Raw genomic sequence first — 26627 nt, 5'->3', positions numbered from 1 at the left:
ACAACCTTCTCATTTGGGGCCACCTACAAGCATCATGCTTTACGCCACTATATTTTATCAATTTAATCCACCCAGGTGAAATTGGCCCTCTGGGCACTTTCAATGTCTATGATCAAGAAGGTGTCAAGGTAAGAGAGTGAATCGCCCATACAGGCTTTATACCTAAGGTAATGCCTCTTAAGTTATTTTTCGATATGGTACCCAGTTCTTCCGGGGATGTTTCTCTCGCGACGCGTGGACAGCCCAAGTGACTTTCTCGCAACTACCTGAGACGAAATGGCGGGAACTTTAGTAAAAAGTCATTTTATATGGTTTGATTTTCAAAAGACGTTTCATAGCTGGATGTTTTCTGTACTCTCAGCTGTCTTTCTGTTCGGCTGGGACTTCTGCTTTTTGTTTTGGCAGTCCATTATTGTGCCGTTTATTCAGTTTTAGGGAGTTTAATAAGCTGCAAACCTCAGCGGCAACGCCAACAAGTACAATGGCTGTGTAAGCGTGTTATAATTCTTTTTTCATTTCTTTGCCGTTTTTTGCACAACAACAACGTGAAATTGCAACATTCTGCAAATTCGAGAGAACGTGAACTTCGACGGCCACTATTTTAAATTTCTTTTTCGAATTTTGACGCTCTTACATAGTATTAGGAATATTTCTGACAGTGATAGACAAACTGAATGAATCTAAATTCTCGCGTGATTCGTAGGTTGAATATGAAGTCGTTTTTAATCGACGCTGTCTTTGGCGTTGTTAGCGTTGTTGCTTAAACTGTCTTTTGCTGCTTGGGCAGCGAGCTTCTGTCTGCACTTTCGACCATATGTTTGTGCGGCTGTGTTGGGTTCGGGCGTTTCCTTGCTTTGTCGATTTTCTACTCATTTTTCTGCCGTTCATTCAGTTGTTGTTGTTTGTGCAGGGGGCATCTGTCTCTTATTTAAACTCCTATTAAAGTTTCGAAATGTATTAAAGCAGCGAGAGTCGAAGCTCCTTTGCTTGTAATTAAAATATCAAAGGAGACATCCCACAGCGTTAGAGGTTTTCCTTCGCTTTGAAACGGAAAGAAACGAAACATAGACAAATCCTCCACGAAAACATCCACGCAAGGCGCGAGTGACATCCGCGGACGAACTTTGTCTAAAAATAACTTATGAGGTATTACTTTGGGTATAAGGCCTATATGGAGCATTCACTCTCTTACCTTGAATATCTCTTGCTATGATTCATTGTTTACCGACTATATTACTCATTTTCCAAAGGTAACTTGCAAGATGCACTCGAGGATCTAAGCCGTGTAAAAGAAATCAGAGGTAAATCAATTGAAAGTTCTTTCTGAATTCTTCTCATGTATATACCTCCTTACTAGTTTCTCAATTTTTGTTTTTTCTTTGTATACATAGAGTAAACATACCAAACAAGCAAGTCGCTTTCTAACTTTAAAAGCATTACCAGTCATTTTCAAGACACACCGGTTATTCGGACGAGTGAAAGTAATTCAGCCACCATTATGATCACATTTATTTGTAACGAGGAATGAAAAATCACCTGAAGAGATTGTAGATAAAGTAAAATCAAGTGTGACGATGCATCCTGAACGGCAAAGACTAATACAGATTTTTGTTGTGTCATTAGCTGTGACGGGCGTTTTGCAAGGACATTGTTCTGACCACTGTTACACTTTCTGGAATGGTGAGAAAATATACCAATACTAGGGTATTTAAAAGATAGTAATGCTGCGGCACATTCTGTTGATAGTGACGTCTTTAACGCAGTAATTTATCTACAACTTCATGCATGATAACGCATCGATGGCGACGTGTGACAAGGGATCGTGACAAAAAAGCACATAGTGATCTGAACGGATGTCAGTCGTTCAACCTACAAGTCGTTTCGCCTACATCGAGGACGTTTCGCCTACACGACCGAAGTCGTTTCGCCTACACGGTCTGAGTCGATTCGTCTACATTTAAGGGCCCATTAACCGATCTTTTCGAGCCGTTGCTAAGGAAAATTTATTCTCATATGACCTCATCATTTTTAGTTAGTTCAGAGTTATTTCATGCGATTTTTCATGATCACTAACACTAGCGATGACGTCATCAGGCCACGCCCATGGTCATGTGACTGTTACTGAAAAAGTGCAAAGGCTCCCAGGCAAATCAAATCGGGATTTTTTTCATCGATTTAATGTTTTGATATAAATCCTCATTACGCTATGCACAGATTTTGTTTCATTTCTAAAAGGTCAGATTTTGAGAGAATTCCAAAATATTGAAAATTTCGTAATTTTCTGAAAAAAGCACGATTTCGAAAAAGGAATGTATAGCTATGTTTCCAACGTTGGCTCAAATCGAAATTTGTCGAAAAAGGCTGGATTGAATGAAAAACCGCGTTTCCTTTAGCATTTAAGAGGGAATGTCTACTAACGTACAGCCAGTCGTGGCACATGATGAAAAAATCCATTTTTTTCATATTCCTCCCAGAAATAGCCTATGGTAAGCCTAGAAACGCGGTTGGATGTTTTTCTTGAAAATTTTTTTCAAACCCGCCAAAAAATCAAAAATTCGTTACAGTCCCACGTCTGGTCAAAAACACGCAAAATTTAGTGACTAATACCCTATCATAAACTTCGCTCTGTTCAATCCGCATCACAATAACACTCCAGATTGAGCCTGGAAATATACTGCTAAGGGGTTTGCAAGTCGTTTGAGGCCAATTATACTTCTGTGGGTTAATTTTCAAGGTCACAACGAGCCGCTTAAAATCACTAAAATTCGCTTCCTCAAAATTCTTAATTATGCAGACTTTTTCAATTGGCAAATTCGCTACCCGGTAAAACACCGAAACACCTAAGATTCTGACATTTTGAAAGAGGAAATGTCAGTGTAAAACCTGGTATAAAAGTTATTTTCCGACTTTTTATTAGCGCTGAGTACTAACGCTCTCAAAATCGTGATAATCACAACAATGACCTGCTAAAAACGAAAACAATAGGGAAGTGCCAGTGACCAGATAATCAAAAGGAACGCGAAAATTTCTTCTTGTATTTGATTTCCTCGGTATTTGGACTTAAACTATGACAGAAAAGTCATGTTTAGCTCACCTTCTGTAAGATATTTCATTCAAATATTAAGTACTGGTGTATTCAGAATCCTACACGATAACCATTGCGACGCGTAGAGTTCGGCAAAGTACATCGTTTTCACATTGACATTCAAGTGATGACTCTGAGATAATCCACCAGATTGCTATCCCTTGTTCTTAAACAGCAACCCATAAAAGTAGTGAAGCCTTCCAGTCAGTACCTTGCTTGCTAAAGCGAAAAGCTATGTTCTCGCTCACGCTGAATGCTGAAATGTAAATATGGCGTCCGATGTGTACCTAAACTTTCTGTCACTTAAAGGTCAATTGATAGGAATTTGTGACGCGTTGCCAAAAACTGAATCGAAAGGTTTATCAAGAGCATGGTGAGTAGTTGTAAGATATAGATTATATCAGATCAGTCTTTTTTTTCCTCTTTGAAAGGTTTTTTTGCAGAACTCCGGCGCTGAAACATAAGACCACAAAATAACTTTAAAAGAATGACTGGAAATGTAAAGAAATAATTTTTAGCAAAAAGTGGGATATGCATTGGAAAACTGACGATTGTAGTGGAAAGTGAACTTGTTTAAAACGAATAAGCACCCTTTTTGTTTCCCTGGTTCAAATCATTGAAGGGGAAACTTCTGTGCACATTGTGTTGCAGACGGGATAAAATTAAACGTTATTGCGGCTGTATAGGCGCTAGTCCATTGTTTGCATTGCCTATGATTGAATTGTGCGATATCTTTTCGTTAGGCAACCATTCAATATGTGCAGTTTTCGTGCGATTTCTGGTGCTGTGAAATTTTACGGGTCACGTTTGGATTCTTTTAAAATTTCCGTATCGCTTTTCGCGCAAAGGGTCGCAGAGGTATATTCTCATAGCTTTAAATAAAAATTGTTTGTTATTTTTGTAACCTAGCGGTGTAAAGCAAGCTTTTTACCACAATTGCTTTGACAAGCGAAAAGTTTCAACTGGGACTACATACATACTACATACCGAGCAAACCCTTGTCGTACAATACCTTTTTAAAAAGAGAGAAAACTTTTCGCTTGTCAAAGCTACCGATGCGTTGGGTTTATTTCCTTTTCCTTGCTTCTTTAGCTGTTTTTGCTCAGATTGAAGAACTTTTTTGGCAAGTTTTCTCAAAGACCAAGTCGTTGATTATTCTGGCAGAATTGCCCTTTTTCTTTAAGTGTCGTTCGAAGCTGGCAATTAAACTTCGAAGCGAAGTTGACTCGTCCTCGGTGCCATCTTTTTTCTTTCAGTTTATTTACTCTGTATATATTACATTACAACTACATAATACTCACATTACAAATCTTACAATTTACAACACAGTACTAAAGTCGTCTTATAATTTGCTACATTCCTAGTTAACAATTATCACTTACAAAACGTTATTTTACATTACCTACTTACGGTACGCCATATTACTTACTTACAAACTTTACTTACTACATACGACATTACCTACTTACCAAACGTTGCATAAAATTACTGAGTTGCTTACAATATGCTTTATTACTTACGTACATCACTTACAATACGTTACATTACCTCACTTACAATAAATTATGTTACGTTACTTACTTACAATACTTTATATTTCTTACTTACACCAAACACTTGCACTAGGTTACAGAACGACGCACAATATTTGGAAAAACTGTAACAACTAACTTAAACCTTGCAAATTAAATGTGTTCGTACTGCATACATTAATCTATGAAACCGGACCACTTCCTTAAGAAAGTATTATATTTGTTTGACATAAGAGCTATATAATGTTCAATATCTATTTTGTCATTTACCAGATTTATGTAATCTGCGAGCTAGAATTTAACGCTTTGCAATAAAGAAAGTACTTACCGATGAGAATAAGGTGGTTTAGGGTTGAACAAGAAGACCAATTATATATTAAGTACGCCGTAAATGATTTCATTCTTGGAAAGGCTTAAGGTTTTTTTTGGAAAAAGACTGATACCATTCAATAAAATTCGACCAGAAAGAACTAGCATAGGGACACGATACGAATAAATGACTGACTGTTTGGTCACGTTTGTACAGAAGGGACAATGAGGGTTTTCAACCTTTTTCATTTTTTACAAAACGCAATTGGTGTAAAGAAAATTGTGAATAATCTTGTACTGGAATATTGAAAGTTTGATTTCTCTGGTCACGAGAAAGGGTAAAAAATATATTTTCTGACTTTCGTGGATATCAACGCCGCCATTGTCAATTCCATACAGTATATAGAAACATCACGACTGCATACATGAAGACCGGAAGTCCTAGAATCTAGGATTAGGAAATCCTATGTCTCCAGAGCCCTTCGATTCTCGTGCCAAGGCCCCAGCCGGCTAAGAGAAGCGAAAAGGGCTATGGGGACGAGAATGATCGCGATCGTTCCCAAGGTCCTCTCTCTTGCTAGTGGAACCTAGTCTACATGCAAAGTAGAAACCACGTGACAAACACTTTACTCTCGTACACAAATAAAGAAATAGATATCGCTGGCGCGGACAAAGTGTGGAAAATCCCACACAAAAATGCATAAACAATAGCCTCCATTTGGCTCGAAAATATACTACGATATTTGTCCGCGGACATTATCTGTTCCGAGAAGCGAACAGTGGGGGCTGGGGGCTTCGAGGAACAGATAATGTCCAAGGACAAATATCCGAGCACATTTTCGCCCCAAATGGAGGCTAATGTGTTTATTATTCTTCAAATCTTTTTCGCAACGCGCGCAGTTTTGAAAATTGGGGAATATTCTCGGATACTCCCCAGTTTTAGCTGGGAAATATTCGGTCACGTGACGCGTTTAGACCAATCGCGCGCGAGGGAAAATATTTGACGGATTATAAAGGGCAATATTCTTTCTATTTAATCAGGAGCCATAATCGGGGACGGAGACCGTAAGCGCGCGCCATTTCTACTATTGGGGTTGTCCCCATGATATGGGACAATAATTCTATTTTTAGAACAAATTGCGCCATCGTCTGCGGCACACGCGCGAACATGCTGCGAGGATTTTTGCGGATGTCGCGCTGGGGAAATGGCGTCCGAAATTCCCGAAATTTTTCATGTTTTTGGCCCACAACTCAACGCGTTTACGTCTGTTGGAATTTTGCTTAAGTATTTTCGTCGTAAGCTGCTCCAGTTTGAGTGAAGTAAGACAGTGTCGAATTTAGGTATGTTCCGCTGTAAGCTTATATATATCCCTGACCAAGCTGTGTTCCGACGGACGCTTCTTTTACATGAGCTGTACATTACTCCACTTTAAATTTCACATATGTTGAAGATTAACAACTTTTCCATTACACAGCAAAAAAATAGCTGGATATATTTAGACATAGCAGAACTTCAGGACTTCATAGTTTCCTAGCTCCTCTTGCCACACGCTTGCGAGGAATTTGTCAATCTATCGCGACCGAAAAGTAAAACAAAATAATTGCTAGTTTGAGTTTCGCTTGAATTGTAAGCAACGCTTGATGTTTCGTCAAGGTCCAATAACTTTACGTCCGTAGATACTGCTCAGTTTTATTCGTGTAAAAATCCAGTAAATTCTCTGTTGTCGATGAATGAGAGCGCACGCCGATGCGTGTTTTGTACAGTAAGTAAACATGACAAATTGTACTTCCGCCGTACTTTCGTGTGAAAGCGTACATCGAACTCAAACAATAACTCTATAGTTTTTAAATATGTTTAAGATTGATAAATGTTTGAGAACATATTAAAAGCTAAGCTGAAAATATGTGAATAAAGCAGAAATAATCAGCAAAGTTACGATGACGCTTTCTTTAATCAACTTGGAACGATTTTGATTTTGTCGATCGAGTTATCAAAACTCCTTGTCTATTTTCATTTTCGCAGTGTAAAACTTCACTATGCTTACGTTGAAGAAACACACATGACGTTAGTAGCCTTTTTTGCGTTCGTGAAATTTGTTGCAGCATCTCAGCACAAAAGATAATTATAACATAACTAAAGCAAAGCGCGCGCTCTGATTGGTTAATTTAGCGTCTGCTATTTGCCCATGGGTGTACGCTGCTGACGTGTGTGCTAATGTTTACAAAGCAAACCTTTTGACAGACATCGTTTCCAAAGTAATGGCCGACGTCCTTCTGCCAGAAATGCGAAATTGTCTTCGCAGTTGTCTGAAGATGAAACTTTATCGAGTTACTGGTGTGCAGTCGGTTGTCATGAATGAATTTTCGCGCGCTTGTTTTCTCTTGTCATGCAAGACTACACGAACATTTTTTTGTGATGTAGCTCAATAAAAGGACTTCTGTTGTTCCAATGTCTTAATGTTATGTTATAAAACAAATAGTAAACGCCATAGCATGCACTATTGAGTTATGGATGCACTTGGGAGGTTTGCTAAGCACTCAAGAAGCTAGAGTCGCACTCGGCTATCGCCTCGTGCGACTCTTACGCTTCTTTCGTGCTTAGCAACCTCCCGCGTACATCCATAACTCAATAGTGCACACTATGGCGTTTACCATTTGTTAACGAAAGAAATCTTTGTCAAGATTTGTTGACAATTGAAAACACCGACTCGGACTTGAAAGTGCACGAGCTGCACTATGCAAATGAGCTAATTGTACGTGTCAGACTTTCCTTTCAAAAACTTTTGCAAACTCACCAAACAAGCAGAAACAATAAGAAACCATCAAAACAGGTTTTGGTTATGATTAACCATTGTCTGAGAAACTCACAAATTGACTCGATACCAGAGTAGCGAGTTTTCTTGCTACTTCTTAAGTCAGAACAAACGCAAAAACATACGCGTAAGCTTACAACTAGCGTGAGCAGATCTTATTATTCATTCCCAGCGCGAGATTGAAGTCTTGTTTTCGACCCTGAAAAACCCACCTTTTCCGTTAGCTCAGAGCATAAAACTACATATAAGCGTCCTGGTTCGTATTCCCTACCTTATTCCCTGCTACCGCTGTGAAAAATACACAAGAGAATCTCTCAACTCTCACCATTTGATCACGCAACGTGACAACATCCACGAGAGAGCCCCCGACATGTTCGTGAATCCGCGCGGATATATGACGTCAGGATGGCGCAATTTGTTCTAAAAATAGAAAAATTGTCCCATATCATAGGTGCGCGCGAATCCCGAGACTTACGGTCTCCGTCCCCGATTATGGCTCCTGATTTAATTTAAAACCACATGCAAAAATTCAGGCACTTTTGAGGAAAAAAAAAGTTCACACAAATTTTTCAATTAGCATGGTTGTCGACTAATCCATTCCATTGTAAACAAGCTGTAACAAACAGATTTTGTTTTCCTAGCGTATGAGATCAACAAGAAAAATAAATAAATAAACAACACAACAGCAGGATCAGTGAGGCTGCTGCCAAGGCGTTAACCCAATGCCACGCTATTATTTACTTTTTTCCTTACATTAACTTTCATGGCATGAATTGCATGTTATGTACATGTAGGTGAAAATTTTGACGTTAGTCTCCAGGTCTTTTGTTCTCTGTGCTTGTTCTGTAGAATTTCAGTTCCTGGCAAGGACTCAGAATAATGAAAAGAGACCTTGTGATTTTTACAAACAGATCAACTCCTTTGCTTGGGCGAGAAAAGAAAATGTGATTGTACTCTCTATAGTTTTAACCTCATATTTCTCGATATAAATATCCATTTGTTGCCTATGGCATTAAAGCAATTTTGCGTTTTAAGATTGATTGTCAAAAATAATCCAAAATTGGTTTGATTTTGCTTTGCTATACTTTTTGAAATGTTGCTCTACAAGCTCATGCAATCAGATGTGAACCAAAGCCAATCACGACCTGGTCACGTGTGTTTGTCGCGCTATGCACTCTCATTGGTTTATAGTGCTGTTAATGTTTATTGTGACCACTTCAGTTTGGGTTTATAACGGTCAAATGTTAAGCACTGGCCAAACGAACTCGCAAGTAGGCTGAACTTGCGTAGAGACTTGCGTTGGGTGGCCAAACGGACTCGCAAGTTTCTTCGTAAGTTCAATCGAGTCGCGAAAAAAAACAAACAAACATTTTAAGGCTACGGGCTACATACGTATCCTGTATTTCATTGGCTTAAAGATTACTATAACAACGAATGGACGTCACTCAGCCTTTGTTTGGTGGCGAAACGGTGAAAAACTTGCGTCGACTTAAGTGCAAATTTGAAAATCGACCAAAGTGAGCACAAGTCATCGCTTTTCAACCCAAGTGCACGCAAGGCCTGGTCAAACAGAGTCGCAAATAGACCCAGATTTTTAATTTGCGTCTACTTGCAAGTTTGTTTGGCCAGGGCTTTAAAAAAATTCCACTAATCACTACACAATTCGTGTTCTGTTTCTCACAGCTATACGGCGATGGTTCAGAGGAGGAGACGAGTCCAAGCAAAATGACTTTAGAAATGCGTTATGTTGCTCCATTAAAGGGATAGACATGAACTGTAAAGATGACGGACTGAATATCAATCTTTACAGTCAAAGGGCAGACCTGCATTCTTTTCCGGGTGAGTTTACGAGGCTATATCTTTTCCAGTTTAGTTAAATTTACCGACTTCTAAATATAAATTTTCCATTTTCTAAATTGTTGTATACACACTTCGTTTTAGTTTGAAAAATTTGTTGATATATCATTTGATGAGATTCTTTATTCTCCTCATCTGCCTGTTTGACTGAGCATCAATTCTGTAAGAAGAAAACAGGTCTTGATGACCTTTCACTGATCTATATATCTGAGCGAATTCGCAAAAACATGCCCGCTAGGTTTTCGCCTGGATTCAGGCATGCGTGAAGGGCCAATCTCCTCGCCACAGGGGTGGTCAGAGGACTTCTGGCCGCTGGGACTGTCTTTGAGTCAATGCGGGCATGTTTTTGCGAATTCGGTCAGATATATCTGAAGTAATTCGCAAAATCTTAATTTTAAAGCACTTTTTAATACAATTACATCCTCAATTTATTTAGCTTTGACTGAACAAAACCGAACAGAAAAGTGTCAGTGAAACTCAGAATGAGCAACCACTCAAGCATGTTAAGGCATGGCTGAAGCCTAATTTGCATAAAATCCGAAAAACAATAATTACTCTGCCAGGATTTGGTTTAACCTTTGCAGAACTAGCAGCCTGACCAACCTCGACGACCTTAATATTGTAAGACCAATAACATTTGATAAAATACGTCACGTGACCATAATTAATTGTTTTCTTTTTTGGAAAAACAACTGAAAATGGGTCGCCGAGATGACATACAATCATTGTCTAATTTAGTATTTTTCTAATTGTGCTAATGGCCCCTGCAAGAATCTGTCCTGAATGGCCGACTAAATTATCCAGTTTCGAAGTTAATACGTAAAAGAGGTCACGTGACCTTCTATTTCTCCATGTATAACTTTAAATAATTGAGGAGTTCATCCATTCAGGACAGAAATACTTGCCTTAGAAAGTGGTTAAAAATTTCATATGGTTAGTTTTTCATGATAGCTCACTATCCGTAGCCCATTTTGGAAATCATCTTGAGCAAGCCTGTGACGTCACGAATCACGTGACCACCATAAAGACACCTTAAGGAGTTTAAGGAGGCTAAATTTTGTTTGTGGTAAGTTTTTGGCTCCCTCTGGGATAAAAACAACGTAGCTTTAGATCAAAAACGGTTTTGTCTTTGCTGTGGTCTGCACTGGATATAAGCCATACCGTAACATGCTTGAGAAGAAACTTTGCTTTAAATACCTTGCGGTCCTGTAATGCTGCATACAAATAAGGCTTGTTGTTATTGTTGTTGTCGTCGTTTATTATTGAGTTGATTTTTTTTCTTAGTTGAGTAGCGTTAGATGTTAACAATAAGATTTTTTAACCGCCTTTACTACCCAATTTCCACAGGTTTTTCACATGAGGGACACAAGGGTAAAAATCGCGCAGAAATCAAACAAGATTTTTTCATGGGTAAATCAAACTTCTAAGTTTTTACCTTTTATGTAGACCGTAAACCTCTTGCTTGTTTCCTAGATTTAAGTTTTCTGTTTGTACATTCCAAAGAAGCTTCACTGATTTATTTAGTAAAAATGTTGAATCGCCAGTGGGTTGCTCGTCATTTTCAAGTTACACTCGTCGCTTTGAAGACTGAAACTAATTTACCTAGATGAAAAATTCCTAAAACTTGATTAACAGGACAGAAAATACTAATATAGATTTGTTTTTGCGCCATTAGAACCATTTGACAGAGCCAAGAGTGGACAGCAGCTGATGCAAGAAGCGAATCCGAGCCCTTCACGACAACTAGATTTTGATGACGACACTTTAAAAGGTGAGAAAAGTTTCCAATAAGCAGTAAGGTATGTTCTTTTCTTCTTGAGGATTTCCAGTTTAAAACCGAGAAAGTTGTCTTTCTTACCGGAATTTTCTGGCTACAGGAAAAAAGGCTTACTTTAAAACCAAAGGACTTAGATTAGCTTTCATAAAGTAAATATGTACACGAAACACATGAAACTGATAAAACAAAACTGACTGCTAATCAATTCAACAGCTCTTTAGTGTTACGGCATGGCACGGAACATAAATATAAAAATTAGCTAAAAGTAAAGCTATAAATAAACGTTCGTTTTTCATGGGTGAAATTGTTGACAGTATCCCTCCTCACCGATCGTTTTTCAGTGTCAAAATTTTTCGTTCTTTTAGCCATTTTTGTATTCGACAAAATCACAGAAAACATGAAAAGACAGAGAAGCCTCGTGATTTCTAAAGAAAAGTTCTTTTCTAACCAAGCTACAATAGCAAATGAGTGTCGAACGTCAACTAGAATTGCTTTGGTTTTGCTTTAATATGCTTTTTGTTTGGGTTAAAAACAAAAGACTCACCCACCACCCCTCAGATGATCTGGTCGCGTGCGTTTTCTCGTTCTTGGCGCTGGCTCTGTCAATGGTTCATTGTTTTGGTTGCGATTACGGTGATTACTTTAATTTTGTTTTAGGCTATCCACTATTTCTTTCTCCGTCTAGTGTCGTTCGAGTCACTGGAATTTTTGCGTTTACTATGACGCAAAATTCCCTTGTGATGGATGTAAAGATGTAGTCAAACACTTTTACAAATGCAGATTAATCAACATACCATTTTTTGCCTTAAGTTCAGAGATACGAGAAGTGTTATGCAACAGTTCACACCCACGTTGATTTCTAACTTCATCTTGTTGTTTCCAGTCTCCACGGCAATGATACTAAAGGAAGAGGGTTCACTCTTACTTCCAGACTCTTCCTGGTAATTTTTTTTGCGAGGAGGGAGCCTTGTTGTTACTCCGACTGACCAATCGTAGACTGTTCACAGCCCTCTATTTCTTCGTATTTTGATTCGATCATTGAACGCGCGGATAGAATTGCAAGAGAACTGGGCCCCACCGGAAAACGGGAGACTTAACAGAATAGAGGGTGGGGACCGAGAAAAATAGAGGGGCTGTAGACATCTTTAGGGGTGGCGAATGGTAAATGCGAGACTTTGCGAGACGGCGAGACAAGCGTTTTTCATTGCAAGCCCGAGACATTTTAACTTTTTAGATTGCGAGACCAAGACTTCAAAGTGTTTTAAGTGCGAGCGCGAGACGTTCAGACTCTTAAAATTCGAGCCTTAGATTAAGTTGAGAGCTAGACATGAAGAGCTTGCACAGCTTTCTAGCCAGCTTCTTCGAACTGGCTGGAACTGGAAATTCGATTATAACACACTACGTTATGATATCCTAGAGCAAAATAAATTTTTTTCTAGCACCAAAACGGATGTTTCGGTAGGTTTTGTAGCTTTTTGTGGAATTCAGACAATTTAGGAGAAGTTAGGATTAACTTTTTCTCGGAAATTTGCAAGTTGCTTCATTGAAATTCAATATCAAGTGACGAAAAGAAGTCATCAACAAAAACAGGTAAACAAACGAATCAGGACTTGGAGACCCTTAGCCTTGCAAAAAATCGAGACTCCGAGACAGCTTCGTATAAAAATCGAGACTGCGAGACACACATAACTGCTACAAAATGAGACTGTGAGACCCGTGAAATTCGACTAAAATTTTGCGAGACCCAGAGTTTTTGAAGGACCATTCACAACCCCTGTCTTTGGAAAAAAGTGAATTCCCCGTGACATGTTTGGAAAAATAAAAGGGGATTTCCCGTTTCTCCAGAAGCGAAAAATTCCGATTGGTTGAAAGGCGACAAAAGTGTCATCTCCTTGTTGACGGCCGATCATAATTGCGTCCAGGCGCGTTTTGCGGTTTGAAGCAGTTGTCATCTTTGACACATGCCGTGAATCGTAATGGAGTCGTTGTTTTTAAAATAGAATAGAAATTTCAACGTTTCTTCGCTCAAAGATGAACAGAAAGAGGTTGTTGTTCATCTTCTTCGGTCGAAGGACGTTGTTACAATTTTGCCGATCGAGTTTGATATATCAGAATTTTCTTAAAGCCTGTAAAACGGCAAAAGAAATGCAGATGAGGCGAATGCTGTTGTTCTTATTGTTTCGCCACTGACTCAAAAGCATCATGAAAGAACAAATAGAAGAGATGGAAGAGACTGGATTTCCTTCCATCGTTTTGTTAACAAAGGACGACGTACTACCGCCGATTGGAGAAACGAAATACAAGCTTGTTTTCGGTGCAGCGGAAGACTTTTGGATGCAAAATTCCAAAACATGTTGAAAAACAAAGATTCTCCGCTAAATAATTGTGTTACACTTAGTGTAACATCTTCCCGTTTAGGCTCAACAAATAAATTTTCCGTTGATATATGGGAAGTCGTACCCTCAAAATTCCTCAAGCGAATAACAAAGGAGCAAGTGCATATCCTACAAAAATCGAAAGGACCGCTTGTTTTCGGCTTTCTCCTCCTTTCTATACGTTTTTTTATTTTTTGGAGTAAAGGTCGTACAAGACGACATCCTCAACACCTAAACGCAGGTGTTGTCGTTTGCAAACTGAACTTGCAATCGATTAAACGAGTAATTTACCGCTCAAATTTACAGTGCGTTTACCGAAACCGGAGCCACCCAGACAATGAAAACCAATTAGATGGCAGAACTGAAACAATAGATTCCAAAATTTTCAAATCCAGCTAATCATATGTCCGGTTCAAAACAATGAAATTTCAACTTGTTCATTGTGATGCTTACACTACTATTGTCAAGCTCAAGCCGTTAGCACTTTCGCGTTAGAAAATATTGTGTTACTTTACTTTAGATTTTACATTGACAAGCGTGATAAACTCATTAGATTGACTGTTTTCCACTGTGAACGTACGGCCACACAAAATATCACTTTTACTGTTGTTGCTTAAAATCGTAGAATAACAGAGTTTGACATTTTTTAAAGAATAAATTCCACTCCTGTTGTCTGTGTGTGTTTCTATTTTTACACAGCTTTTGGTTATTTACCACGCAGTTCTCGGAAAAACCATCGCGTTCATTGTCTCAGCAGCTGTACATTTCGGAGTTTGAGCTCCCTTTCTGGATTATCAAGGTATTGAAATAACATCTTCATGGAAAATTCAAACGAATTTTGTCCGCGTTGTGCTATCAAAGCCTCAGCGTGTAAAATCACTCAGGCAAAAACAAAAGACGATAGCGGCAAACCTCCGCTGGATTGAAAAATCAAAGATATTTCGAACAAAGAATTCAGGTTACAAGTCCATTTTTGTATCAAGTCAGCTTTTCATTTCTCCTGCTTGAAGTTCGCTTTCAGCTCCTCTCAGTTACATCGAAAATAATCCCTTCCCAATTCGTATAATTTTCAAACCTATACAGATGTGAAACTACCCAGAGACCATATGAAGAGTTTGTTTTAAACAGCCGCGACAATATTCAAACCCTACAGCACACACTCTGGTGGCAATATATATTTACGAGTGACACTCTTAAGAAGCTTTTCTTTCCATGTATTTCCTAAACCAACCAAGCCATAGAAAGTGGGGCAGCATATAATTCTTCTTAAATCCGCAAGCGCGCGAAACTACTAATGGTTTGAGCTTAACAATTTATTAATTGCTTGAGCATCACAATGAACAAGCTGTTTTGTACCGGAGATTTGATTGGCTGGATTTGAAAATGTTGGAATCTATTGTTTCAGTTCTGCCATCTGCCGATTGGTTTTCATTGTCTGGGTGGCCCCGGTTTCAGTAAACGCACTATAATTGGTCCACTTTATTTAATTAGTCAAGAGGCGGAGCTGCTAGCCACAAGGCGATAACAGGGGGTGAAGCCCAATAAATTCGCTTTTTTTTCCCCAAAGCTGCAGTCTCTCTATTCTTCGTTTGGCTCGCTTTGTTCGCCTCCGCACCCCCACCCCCGCATGCTTCGCGCTTGCTTCGCTCGCTTTTTCTTTAGAGAAGCTGTGAACAGTTTAACCGGTCGCGTCTTAAAATCAGACTGATTGTCTTCAACGATAAAAGAACAAAGTGGACACGGTCGGTAGTCGTTTGAAAACCACAAAAAATGTTGGCAAATTCCACGTTTCTCATCATTCAATTTGTATTTTGTTTCTCATGGAAATAGCGCAAAAGAACGAGGAGCAAGGAGATGCTGAGTACAAAAAAAATGAATTAAGTAATGCCGCCGTTTTCTACACCAAAGGAATTGAAGTGAACTGCAAAGATGTCGCACTGAACGCTGTTCTTTACAAGAAAAGGGCAGCCTCTCACTTCTTTCTGGGTGAGTTCAGGCCACTATTTGATTTCCAGTTTAGTAACAATAAGTGGAAGCGTGGTGACCTCATGGTTAGTGCGCTCTTGATCGAGCAGTCCGGGCTCGAGCACTGGCCAGGGACACTGCGCTGTGTTCTTGGGCAAGACGCTTCACTCTCACGGTGCCTCTCTAGTCTCACTCTTCATCCAGGTGTATAAATGGGTACTAGCAACTTTGATGCTAGGGGTAACCCTGCTATGGACTGCTATCCCATCCAGGGGGGAGTAAAAATACTCCTAGTCGCTTCTGATGCTACAGAAACCGGCATAATATAAGCTCCGGCCTGATGGGCCTGACTTGGCTGCTAGGCAGACTTTACCTACCTTAGTTACAATAAACTTAAGGATGTTCTCAGGTCTTCTAAAAATAAATTTTCCATTGCTTTAAATTATCCTAACACGAAAACCCATTTTTTAGCTTTGAGAATTTGGTAATACATCATCTTTGATGATTACGTTTATTCTCCTCACCTTTCTTGTTGACTGAGTATGAATACTGTAAGAGGAAAATAGGTCTTCAGCACTTTTGCTAATTCCAGTGGTATCAATACCAATCTTACTCTTTCCTGAGCTTCAGTGACCCAATAGAAAATATAATGGATGATAGTCAGTGAAATGTCAGACTAATTGGATAACAGATCAAGAGATTGAATAACAGTCAAGTCAGGGTCCTCATGTTGTATTTTTAGAATACTATCTTCTGATCTTGGACAACTGAAAATTTAAGACCACCCATCCACTGATTCCAATTCCAATGATGGAAAAATGGCTCGTTTTGGTTTTAGTGCGAATTCATTATTGATTTGGGGAAGGGGAGTTACTTTTCTCCTTTCGTCCTTAGATTCCTTAAGGGTATACTAGGGTAAGCGGGAATTGCTCCCACTCACCCGGGCGTAATTTGGTAAAATATTGAAGGGGAGAAGTTAACTTTGGGCAAGCTTCCTGTTTGTTGCCAACAAGAGATTATATATTATGATCTCTTGCTGCGAAGTATGATTTATCAAACTTTGCGCTTTTTTATTATCGTAAGCAGTTTTACTCTGCCCAGCTGAAATAGGCTCTCTGTGCGCTTTACGTACCTGTGGTTTTTACCGAGAAAAGTCACTCTTTTTGCGCAGGTAATTCTCCTGAAGCCAGGAGGGATCTAAACATTGCAACAGAAATCTTGCTGGCTAATGTCACAGGTGAATCAACGTTCTGTTGAGTTTTATTTTGTTTTGTGTTGTTGTTGTTGTTGTTTTTTTTTTCATGTACGACGTATGTCCTTGCTTGTTTCTCTAGTTTTCGTGTTTTGGTTTGATATGCCAAATTTATGCCAAAGAATCCTTACAAGCAGCAGGTGTCTTTGCGACTTGAAAAATAATCCTCGTCATTTTTAAGATAGATTCGTCGCCTTGAAGATTGAAAAGTTTTATTTACGTGATTGATCTTACAAAAACAGTTATTACAAATAAACTGAATTTAAGAGTCACATAACCTGTTGAACAGAAAAGACCAATACAGATTTTTGCGGCCTGATTCGTAATGAATCCGAGCGCTTTATAAGAAATGATTTTGACAGTGACACAATGGGAGACGAGTAAATATTGCAACAAAGTACGGCATGAAATTTTTATTCCCAAATTTGCAATTTTGGAATTAAGGTTACCGCATACCTTTCTGAGAGGACCTTTAGAGGTGTCTCGCGTCCCTGCGATGTAGCGCGTCCTTTTTAAACTATAGATACCTAAACGCCTATGTCAAATCAAAGCTTATAGAGCTGGCTGGCTATCACACAATACCAACAAGTTTGAAATAAAATGAATTGTCGAATTTTTCACGACCTTTATAAATGTGAGCTTCAAACGTCTTTTGGGTCCCGTTTGAAAGCTGCAAGTCAGAGGAATTTGTTTGTTCTCAAATCATTTTGGAAAGTAGCTAGTTTGACATAAACAACTAAAACGTGTCTGCGAATTTTTTTTCCAGATCTTTTTCTCCGGTCGCGATATTTCTGCGATACCTCCATATTTTCATTTTTTCATCTAATTCGAACGTGTTCTGTAACGCGAGACACCTCTAAAGGTATACGGTAACCTTAAGCGCGGAAAATACTACTTTATCCTATTCTGAATGATCGCAGTTTTGTTTTTGTTTTTTTTTTTTTGACTTACAAATCTATTTATCGTTTATTTGTTTTAGCGGGAAAATGCTCGCGTAAAAACTAGCCTGTTCGAGGCTCTCCATCATTAGGGACGATCGGAAAAGCGGGCGGGCGACGGGCAGGGTCTTTTCTCTCTTGGATCCCGCTCGTCGCTGATCCCCCTCGTCGCCCGCTCGCTTTTTCGATCGTCCCCACTGACCGAGAGCCTGGAAAAGGTTAGCAAAAACCAAAAGGATAGCAGGATCACATTCACGCTTTTGCACGTCACCATCTCAACCAATCAGGCCCCAGTTCAAAGGGTGGGTAACACTATCCAGTAGATAGTGTAGTTTGTTTTGCCAACACTTATCCACAGGATAGCGATTTATCCGGTGGATTTATCCAGCCTTTGAACAACTGGGGCCAGATGCAAAAGCAAAGCCATTCTTACCGGTCAAGTGTGTTTTCCAGCACTTGGTAACAGTCATGATCGTTTGTTTTGCGTTCTCATTGGTTTTATTGTACTGGTTATGTTGTTGCTGAAATCAGCTCAGAAAATGCTTTGTGTCTGATAGCAACAAGAAAAGAAGAAGCTGAGCGTAAGGAAAATGAATCTGGAAATCCGTTACGTTTCTTTACTGAAGGGGTTGATGTAGACTGCAAAGATGACGAACTGAACGCCATTTTTTACACCAGAAGGGCGGCCTCTCATTTTTCAATGGGTGAGTTGACACGATTATTTGTACTCGATTGAGCTTAGTCAATTTAAACCAAATTCAAAATATCAATTCTCCTAACTTATAATTACCAAATATTTCTTTCAATTTTAGCTCTGAAAATTTGGTGGTGCTGTACATCAAGACAATGTCCTTTAGCTATTTGACGGTTTTATTTATTCTCCTTACTTGTTCAGTGCTTCAATGTGTATCAAATATTTTAGGAGAAATCAGGTCTTTATGGCGTTTGGTAATTTAAGGACGTGCGCGCGAAAATTTTCCAACATTGATTTTTTTCTGAGACTTTTACCACTATAAGATGATGGGTTAGTTATGTCAAAAATGTAAAAAAAAGAAATGGGGGGTCACCGACTTCGTTTTGGAGAGAACATGCCCAGAAGAACACCCTAAATCTGAAAGAATCGGGCTTTGATAAGGCCACAGTGTCTGTAAGCCCAAAAATATTGCAATTAAACCTTTGAAGTGAAATGTTCTCTGTCAAATATTGTTTAAGTGGACCCATTTTAATGGGTCCACTTAAAAGTGAATTTAGTCAACTGGTGAGTCAACTTCAACTTCAACTTCACTTTATTTTGCTCTTACATTTGGAATTACAATATTAACATAAAAAAGAAAGAAAGATACATATATAACAGTTAAAGGTCACAATGGTATATAGTTTGTGCATGGAGGCTAATAGAACCGCGAGGTTATCGAGTTAGCCTCCATCTCGTTTAAGTGAACATAGAAAACATGGGAGTAGAAGGACGGATTACTAAAGGAAAGAGCTAGAAGAATTGTGGAAACTTACGTTTAATATTGCTGAGATAGAACATAGTTTTTAACACTTTTGGAGAAAGCAAATTGATGTAAATCTTTAAACTTGTATAGTATTTCTTGCCAAAGATCGGTGGCCATATATGAGATCATTTGCTTACCAGTGTTTGTTTTAACTCGGAATTTGTGAAGATTTTGATTGGCGGCACACCTGGTGTAATAATTATGTACGTTGCTGGCATACTGACAAAAATGGTTAAAGAGTCTTTTGAGGTTCCTTAAAGAACAAGTTCGCATTTAGCGACCATAGTTTCACGCGCCTTGCAGCCGCAAGATGGCAGGATTCGATGTCCCGTGGACTGAAAACTTGAAATTTTTTTTGCTTTCCATATTGATTTTTTGTTCATTCTTGGACAATGTGGAGATAATTGTAAATAAAATCTGTTTCTGGAAAGAGAAGTAGGGGTCACCGAACTTCCAAGATCGTTAAATCCAGGCAAAGCTATAGCATTGGCCATTGGCCATCTGCCCTATCATTGTTCAGTTTATTACTTAGCGCGCGCTCTCATGCATGACGTGGCGTGTGAATTTGCGTGCGCAGTGATGATGCGCAGAAACAATTAGCGCGAACGTCCTTAAGTGGTGAGGCGTTTCATAGTAATTTCATGAAATAATGTTTAGTTTTTGATGAGAACTGCAGTGGACAGATAGTTATTGTATCACGTGTATGACGTGTCCCTGATTTCAGATCAACTGTTTCGAATACGAGCTCGGCCAATGTCATCGTGTTGTGTTCTTGAACTAGACCATTTTACTAGTTTAAAAAGAGCTGTTCAAAATTTTGGGGGAGGAAGATGTCCATTGTACTGGCCGGTGCGATCAAACTTGGTCTAGTAAATATTTTACTCTGTTCATATTGAATAGCACTTTACAATCTTCACGTACTTATAAATAATCGATAAATACGTTATTCACTAGATAACCACTTTCCACAGGTAATTTTTATGAGGCAGTCAAGGACGCAAAACGTGCAAGAGCATTCCACTATTGTTATCGAGGTGTAAGAGCATTCCAGAAATCTCCGATACAAGCTATTGTTACAGGTAAATAAACGTTCCTCGTCAGGTTTGTCTCGTTACAGGCCTAGAAAGTGCAGGAAGCTAGGAAACCACGATGCAGCAATGCACCTATCAATGTTAATTCCGCGCGGGGGGAGGGGGGGATCGGGAATACGGGAAAGAAGCGGGGGATTTGATGCCTAGGACGATCGCTCCATTCGGGCTTTTTATCGTGCGATGCAGATTCAGGGTCGGAGCTATATCTGCAGTTATAATCCATCAAATATTTTCGCTCGCGCGATTGGTCTAAACGCTTCACGTGAGTAATTATGCCCCAGCTAAAACTGGGGAATGTCCGAGTGATATCCCCCAATTTTCAAAACTGCACGTGTTGTGATGAAGATTAATAAACACAAAAGCCTCCATTTGGCGTGAAATTATGCTCGGATATTTGTCCACGGATATTATCTTTTCCGAGAGGCAAACAGTTTCCCGAGAGTGTAGTTCGAGGAAAATTGTGAGCTTTGAGGAACAGATAATGTCCAAGGACAAATATCCGAGCATATTTTCGCGCCAAATGGAGGCTAGTGTGTTTATTATTCTTCAAATATTTTTTTACAACACGCATAGTTTTGAAAATTGGGGAATATCACTCGAGTATTCTCCAGTTTTAGTCGTGGCATATTCAGTCACATGACGTGTTTAAACCAATCGCGCGTGAGCAAAAATATTTGTATAGGTAATCATACGGCTTTTTTCGTTCAATTTGGCATTAATTTTCACGAGTGAGTTTTTCAAAAAGCTGAAATTGCATGAGCCGCTTCAGCGAGTGCAATTTCAGCCTTTTAGAAAAACTCACAAGTGGAAATTAATTCCAAATTGAACAAGAAAAACTGTATGATTACTTATCAATAATACAAACATGAAAAAATTCGCTTGGAGGAAGTGCCGGAAGATCTTTCTTGAAGCCACTTTTTCTCATTCGAGAAAACTTTTTCAAAGTTTTCGCACAAAATTTTCGTCATCATTTTACGTGATATCATTGGCTTAGAAAATTTCCTATTGTCTTTCAGCCAATCATAATCCAGAGTTTAGGATGTGTAATTTGCACTGGTGTTACACTTTTTGCACTGGTGTTATACTTTTTGCACTGGTGTTACACTTGAACTGCACTGCTCTCAGCCAATCAGGATCGAGTAATTTTTTCATGTATATTATTAAATGTATTATAGTATAGCTTATAATCCATCAAACATTTTTGCTCGCGCCCGATTGGTCTAAACGCGTCACGTGACCGAATATTCCCTAGCTAAAACTCGGGAATATCCGAGGATATTCCCCACTGAATTTTCAAAACAGCGCGTGTTGTGAAAAATATTTGAAGGATAAGATTCAAGAGGTTCAAGATTCTGTTAATTTGCCTTTTCACCTAATATATTAGTTACTTATAAATATTTCAATGTATGGCGAGGTGACCTCTAGAAACCACCAGGCATAATAAACACAATAGCCTCCATTTGGCTCAAAAATATGCTCAGATATTTGTCCACGAACATTATCTGTTCCTTAAAGTTCACAGTTATCTATTCGCTTCTCGGAACAGATAATGTCCGCAGACAAGTATCCGAGCATATTTTTATGCCAAATGGAGGCTATTGTTTATCTATCTTAGATTTATCATGGTGAGTCTCTTTCTAGAAAGAAAAAACAGCACATTGGGAATTTTTGTTTGTATTTGAAGACTTTTAAAGGGTCTCTACTTTTATCAATTTTCTGTCACCTAATACCAACAGGAGCAAAGGCCTGTAAGGAACTTCAGTTGTATGAAGAAGCAATCAAGTGGTGCTGCGATGGGTTGGCAGTATCCTTTACTAATGCAATTACAAACAATATCTTGTATTTGGTGCCTCCTTTTGAATTCTTTGTTTTGAATCACCAGGATGATATGTTGTGAATCATCAAACCAGCCATATAAATTCGGACTGAATTATTGTGAAAGTATCCAACTTACATTTAGACGGTTCCGCCAAAATATAATATTCTTTGCCTAGCACTGGGGACTCTTTGTCTGCGCGAACACTCGAGTTTCAGCGGACTTTTAAGGCTTCGCTTGGTAAACGAAATAAGAGTGGAATATATATACATAAACAAATAAATTCTGTATGTTTGATTTTGAGTAAATCGCGAAAAGATTTCTAACCATGATACTTTAAGCATAGGAATTGAAAAGGGACCTACAGATGAACACAATTTTAATAAAACTGTTTCAAAGTGATCCTAAAATGTGCCATGAAGCTATAATTATTTTTACGTTATGCACCAATGATGTAAGTCTCCTTGATATAATTCCCTTTATTGTATTTTCTCTTCCATTGTGCTTCTTTAAAATTTGAAGACTCGATAGGGATTTTCTTGTTATCTTCTTGTATATTTCACCTTCCATACAACATGGTTAAGGATGCTACAATTAGCTTTTTATAGCAAATCGGGTTTGCGAAAAATTCACGTTTTATTGATTTTGAACCTTTTTTTTGGTCTCCTTGGAAATATCGATATCAAACTTTAATCTAGTTTCAAAAACTGTCCAATCCAATCGAGGGAAGACCAAAAAAAAGACTTTTTGCCTGAGGCGAAAGCCCTACAGCGGTAAACACCAAAGTGTTCTTAACCTTGACTGTAAGAAGATTGATCGGGAAAACAAGACTTTGCAGGAAGTAAAAGGCAAGTCTATTAAGGATGAGGCTAAATATGATGATGCACAGAAACTCAACACGAAGACTGAAACTGATGCAGTCAAGGTATAATGGTCAAATATTTGAGATAAATGTTGCTGCCAAATGTCTTTTTTCATTGACCGATAGACTGCCTGGCTTATTTAGTTGTTTGTCATGCAGGAAATAAACGACAGAAAAGGAAGCCTCTCAAGCAAAATCATTGGTGAATGCAGAGGAATATCTCGTGGAGCTCGAAACGATTTTGACCGTGCCCAGCTGTACCTTGTACTACCCACAAGTAGCATCAAAAAGAATAAAGACAGGGCGGTGGAGGGAATAGTGCACGTGGCGGACGGTTTCCAATTGTTCGCGAGTGGTGAGAAAGAAAAAGCAATATCGCGCTTCAACCAAGGTCTAGCTGTTTTCAGGGAATTAGGAGACCGAAAAGGAGAAGAAAGTGTCGGTGTCATTTTAGCGGCGGTCTATCAGTCTTTATCATGGGAGTGCCATTTTGCCCATGATTATCATCACGCAGAGGAAAACTTTAAACGCCGCGTGGTGATTATGAAGGAGACACGATTGGCAGCAGCTCAGAATGAGAGAATAGGTGAGCCCCACTTCAACTTGTATCAAGTTGGCAGGAACTTTAAAAAGGCCGAAGAGTACTACAGCGAGGATCTTGCAGATTGCAAAAAGATGGGAGACAGACCTGGAGAGGCGCTTGCGTACCGGAATCTTGGCGACACATGTTACCTTACAGCCTTGGATGAGGTACATTGTTCAAACTACATGCGAGACGCCATGTCGCACTACAACGAGTATCTAAACATCTCCGTGGAACTTGGTGACAAAGGTAAAGAAGGCGATGCATATCTTTCTATTGGAAGAATACACCAATATCTTGGTGATCTCAAGAAAACCAAGCAATGCTACAACAAATGTTTAACCATTTGTAAAGAAATCAGAGACGTGGAAGGCGGAAAACATGCTCTTCGCAAATTAAGGTCTACGTTACTCATTCGTGGTGACCTTAAGCAGGTGATGCAATTAAATAATCAATCGCTTTTCATTTCCAAGAAAACCTACGACTACTTCCACGAAGTAGAAGCACTGATATATCAAGGACACTGCTTGGCAGAGTGTAGATTTTTCAGCGATGCTGTTCTCTCCTATCAGTCTTCTGTGGAAAAAGCAAATTCCATCCGAGACTGGAATCTCTTGGAGGATTGGATGAAGATCTCCATACGACATTTCTTTGGAATTGCGTACGCCGCACTCTCTGCCACTCTACTCAGACTGGACAAGACAGAAGAAGCTTTGTTAACTGCTGAGAAGGGACGCGCACAAGCTCTAGCCGACCTGCTGGAAACACAGTATGGTTTTGAAGCATGTCACCATGGCCAGGACTCCTCAGAAGTCTCACAGCGAGAAACAGCGAGTGAATTGTTCACCTGCGCACCCGCCAACACTGTTTTTCTGGCCGTTTCCAAAAATGTAATCAATGTGTGGCTACTGCAAGACGGAAAGCAAGTCCACTTCAGTCAGAGTAATCTCACTGAAGACCATTCCGAAGATCCGAGCTCAATGCTCGAGGAAACCTACAAAGAGGTTGGTGTTAAACGCAGAGTAAGATGCGAAGATAGGTCACTAGATGCACTCCGCAACAAAGATGGCTTGACAATACAAAAGCCGACCGACTTGTCGCTTCTCAGTTTCCAAGAAAGTCTGCGTAACGGTAACAGAAAGGCACCACGCACGTCACCTCCTGTTCACAGAAAACGCCTCTCTGTCCTTTATGACGCCGTTGTCGCTCCAGTTATTCCCCACCTTCGTGGAAATGAGCTCGTTATTGTCCCCGATGGTCAGTTCTTCCTAGTTCCTTTTGGTGCCTTACAAGATACCGAGTCCCGCTACCTGTGCGAATCGTTCAGCATCCGTGTAATTCCTTCCCTGACATGTTTGAAGATGATCTTGGATGCTCCAACCGAACACCACTGCAAACGCGGCGCTCTGGTTGTAGGAGATCCGTGGGTGCAAGAAGTTGTAGACGATGAAGGACGAAAACTACGTCAACTTCCGAGTGCCAGGAAAGAAGCGAAGATGATTGCAGCGATTGTCAAGACTTCCCCTCTCATTGGTTCAGATGCTACGAAGGAAGCAGTGCTGAGCAGGCTCAACAACGTTGCGCTGATACACCTTGCAGCACATGGCAACTCTAAAGCCGGTGAGATTGTATTGGCTCCCAATTTGTCGAGAAAATCCAAGATCCCCACTAAAGAGGATTTCTTGCTGACCATGCCAGATGTGTTGAGTGTTGGCCTTAGAGCAAGACTTGTGGTGCTAAGCTGCTGCCATAGTGGCCAAGGAGAGGTCTTTGACGAGGGCGTGGTCGGAATAGCTCGAGCTTTTCTGGGTGCAGGGGCCCGTTCCGTCCTTGTGGCACTATGGGCAATTGACGACGACGCAACACTAGAGTTCATGCGCGTGTTCTACAAACACCTGGCCCGAGGGATGAAAGCCAGCCAAGCCTTGAACGGCGCCACAAACTACATGAGGGAATCAAGCCACATGAGGGAAACAAAAGATTTCGGTGCGACTTGCCACTGGGCCCCATTTGTGCTGCTTGGAGATGACGTGACACTAGACTGCTTTGAAGAGAATGAAGACGTCTCGGAGCACACGTCTACAAGGTACAGTGAAGGGTTATTAAACCAGTAAAATGTTGTTACAAAACTGAATTCCTCAGTCGTAGCCTCCAGCACAGACGTGTTACAAACTCCTCATGCAAACATGAATTCGGCCATAAACAAGATCTAGCTAGATTCCTCGGAGGGGGCGGGGAACTCCCATATGAATAGGCCGGAAATGCTCATTGTCTCGCTTCTTTTACAGTACACTCGATAAAATAAAAAAGCTGTCATTTCCATTTTAAGTGTTATCTTTTAGGGGTCAAATAAAGCTCGAGCCACACCCGAATCGGTCTCCTTTAGGGGCTTAATTCAAATTTTTTGAAGAGCATCACTGACCTTTTCACATGGCAGTATCCAGAAGAGATTCATTTCAATAATCTACCTGTTAAGTCAATATCCGGCTAAAACAAATGAGTTCACTGTTAATGAGACCATTCAAATTATACTTCCATGTGGTACTGTTTATTATGCTGCCCGAGGTAGTTTTAACTTTTAAGTTTGTAGATGAAGCCCTGGGGTTCAGCTGTTTTAATGAAAGCTTTTGAGCATTTCTTACATGTAGTACTGTTTATTATGCTGCCAGAGGTAGTTTTAACTTTTAAGTTTGTAGATGAACCCCTGGGGTGCAACTGTTCAAATGAAAGCTTTTGAGCATTTCTTACATGTAGTACTGTTTATTATGCTGCACAGGGTTGTTCTAACTTTTAAGTCTGTACATGACCCTCGGTTTTATTTGATACACTGGACAAGGTAGTTCTAACTTTCAAGTCTGTGACACATCAAATGA

General features: G+C 39.6%; 1 protein-coding gene across 1 annotated transcript in view; it reads left to right on the top strand.

The window, feature by feature from the left end:
* Positions 1-1627: 1627 nt before the first annotated feature.
* The window catches only part of LOC110048886 (uncharacterized), a 25939-nt gene continuing 939 nt past the window's right edge, over positions 1628-26627 (top strand). Inside the window, exons 1-11 of the mRNA XM_089271686.1 lie at positions 1628-1680; positions 9423-9578; positions 10944-11006; positions 11272-11367; positions 15579-15734; positions 16885-16950; positions 18461-18607; positions 20374-20481; positions 22230-22297; positions 23121-23234; positions 23331-25840. Coding sequence (XP_089127812.1) covers positions 9509-9578; positions 10944-11006; positions 11272-11367; positions 15579-15734; positions 16885-16950; positions 18461-18607; positions 20374-20481; positions 22230-22297; positions 23121-23234; positions 23331-25840 — 3398 coding nt within the window. The 5' untranslated portion in view covers positions 1628-1680; positions 9423-9508. The remainder of the gene's footprint in view (positions 1681-9422; positions 9579-10943; positions 11007-11271; positions 11368-15578; positions 15735-16884; positions 16951-18460; positions 18608-20373; positions 20482-22229; positions 22298-23120; positions 23235-23330; positions 25841-26627) is intronic.

The sequence above is a fragment of the Orbicella faveolata genome, unplaced genomic scaffold (assembly GCF_042242905.1).
Source record: "Orbicella faveolata isolate gen_17 unplaced genomic scaffold, um_ofav_v1 contig_34, whole genome shotgun sequence".
Lineage (NCBI taxonomy): Eukaryota > Metazoa > Cnidaria > Anthozoa > Scleractinia > Merulinidae > Orbicella > Orbicella faveolata.
The sequence above is the reverse complement of the archived record's forward strand: the minus strand, read 5'-3'. Positions and strand labels throughout refer to the sequence as shown.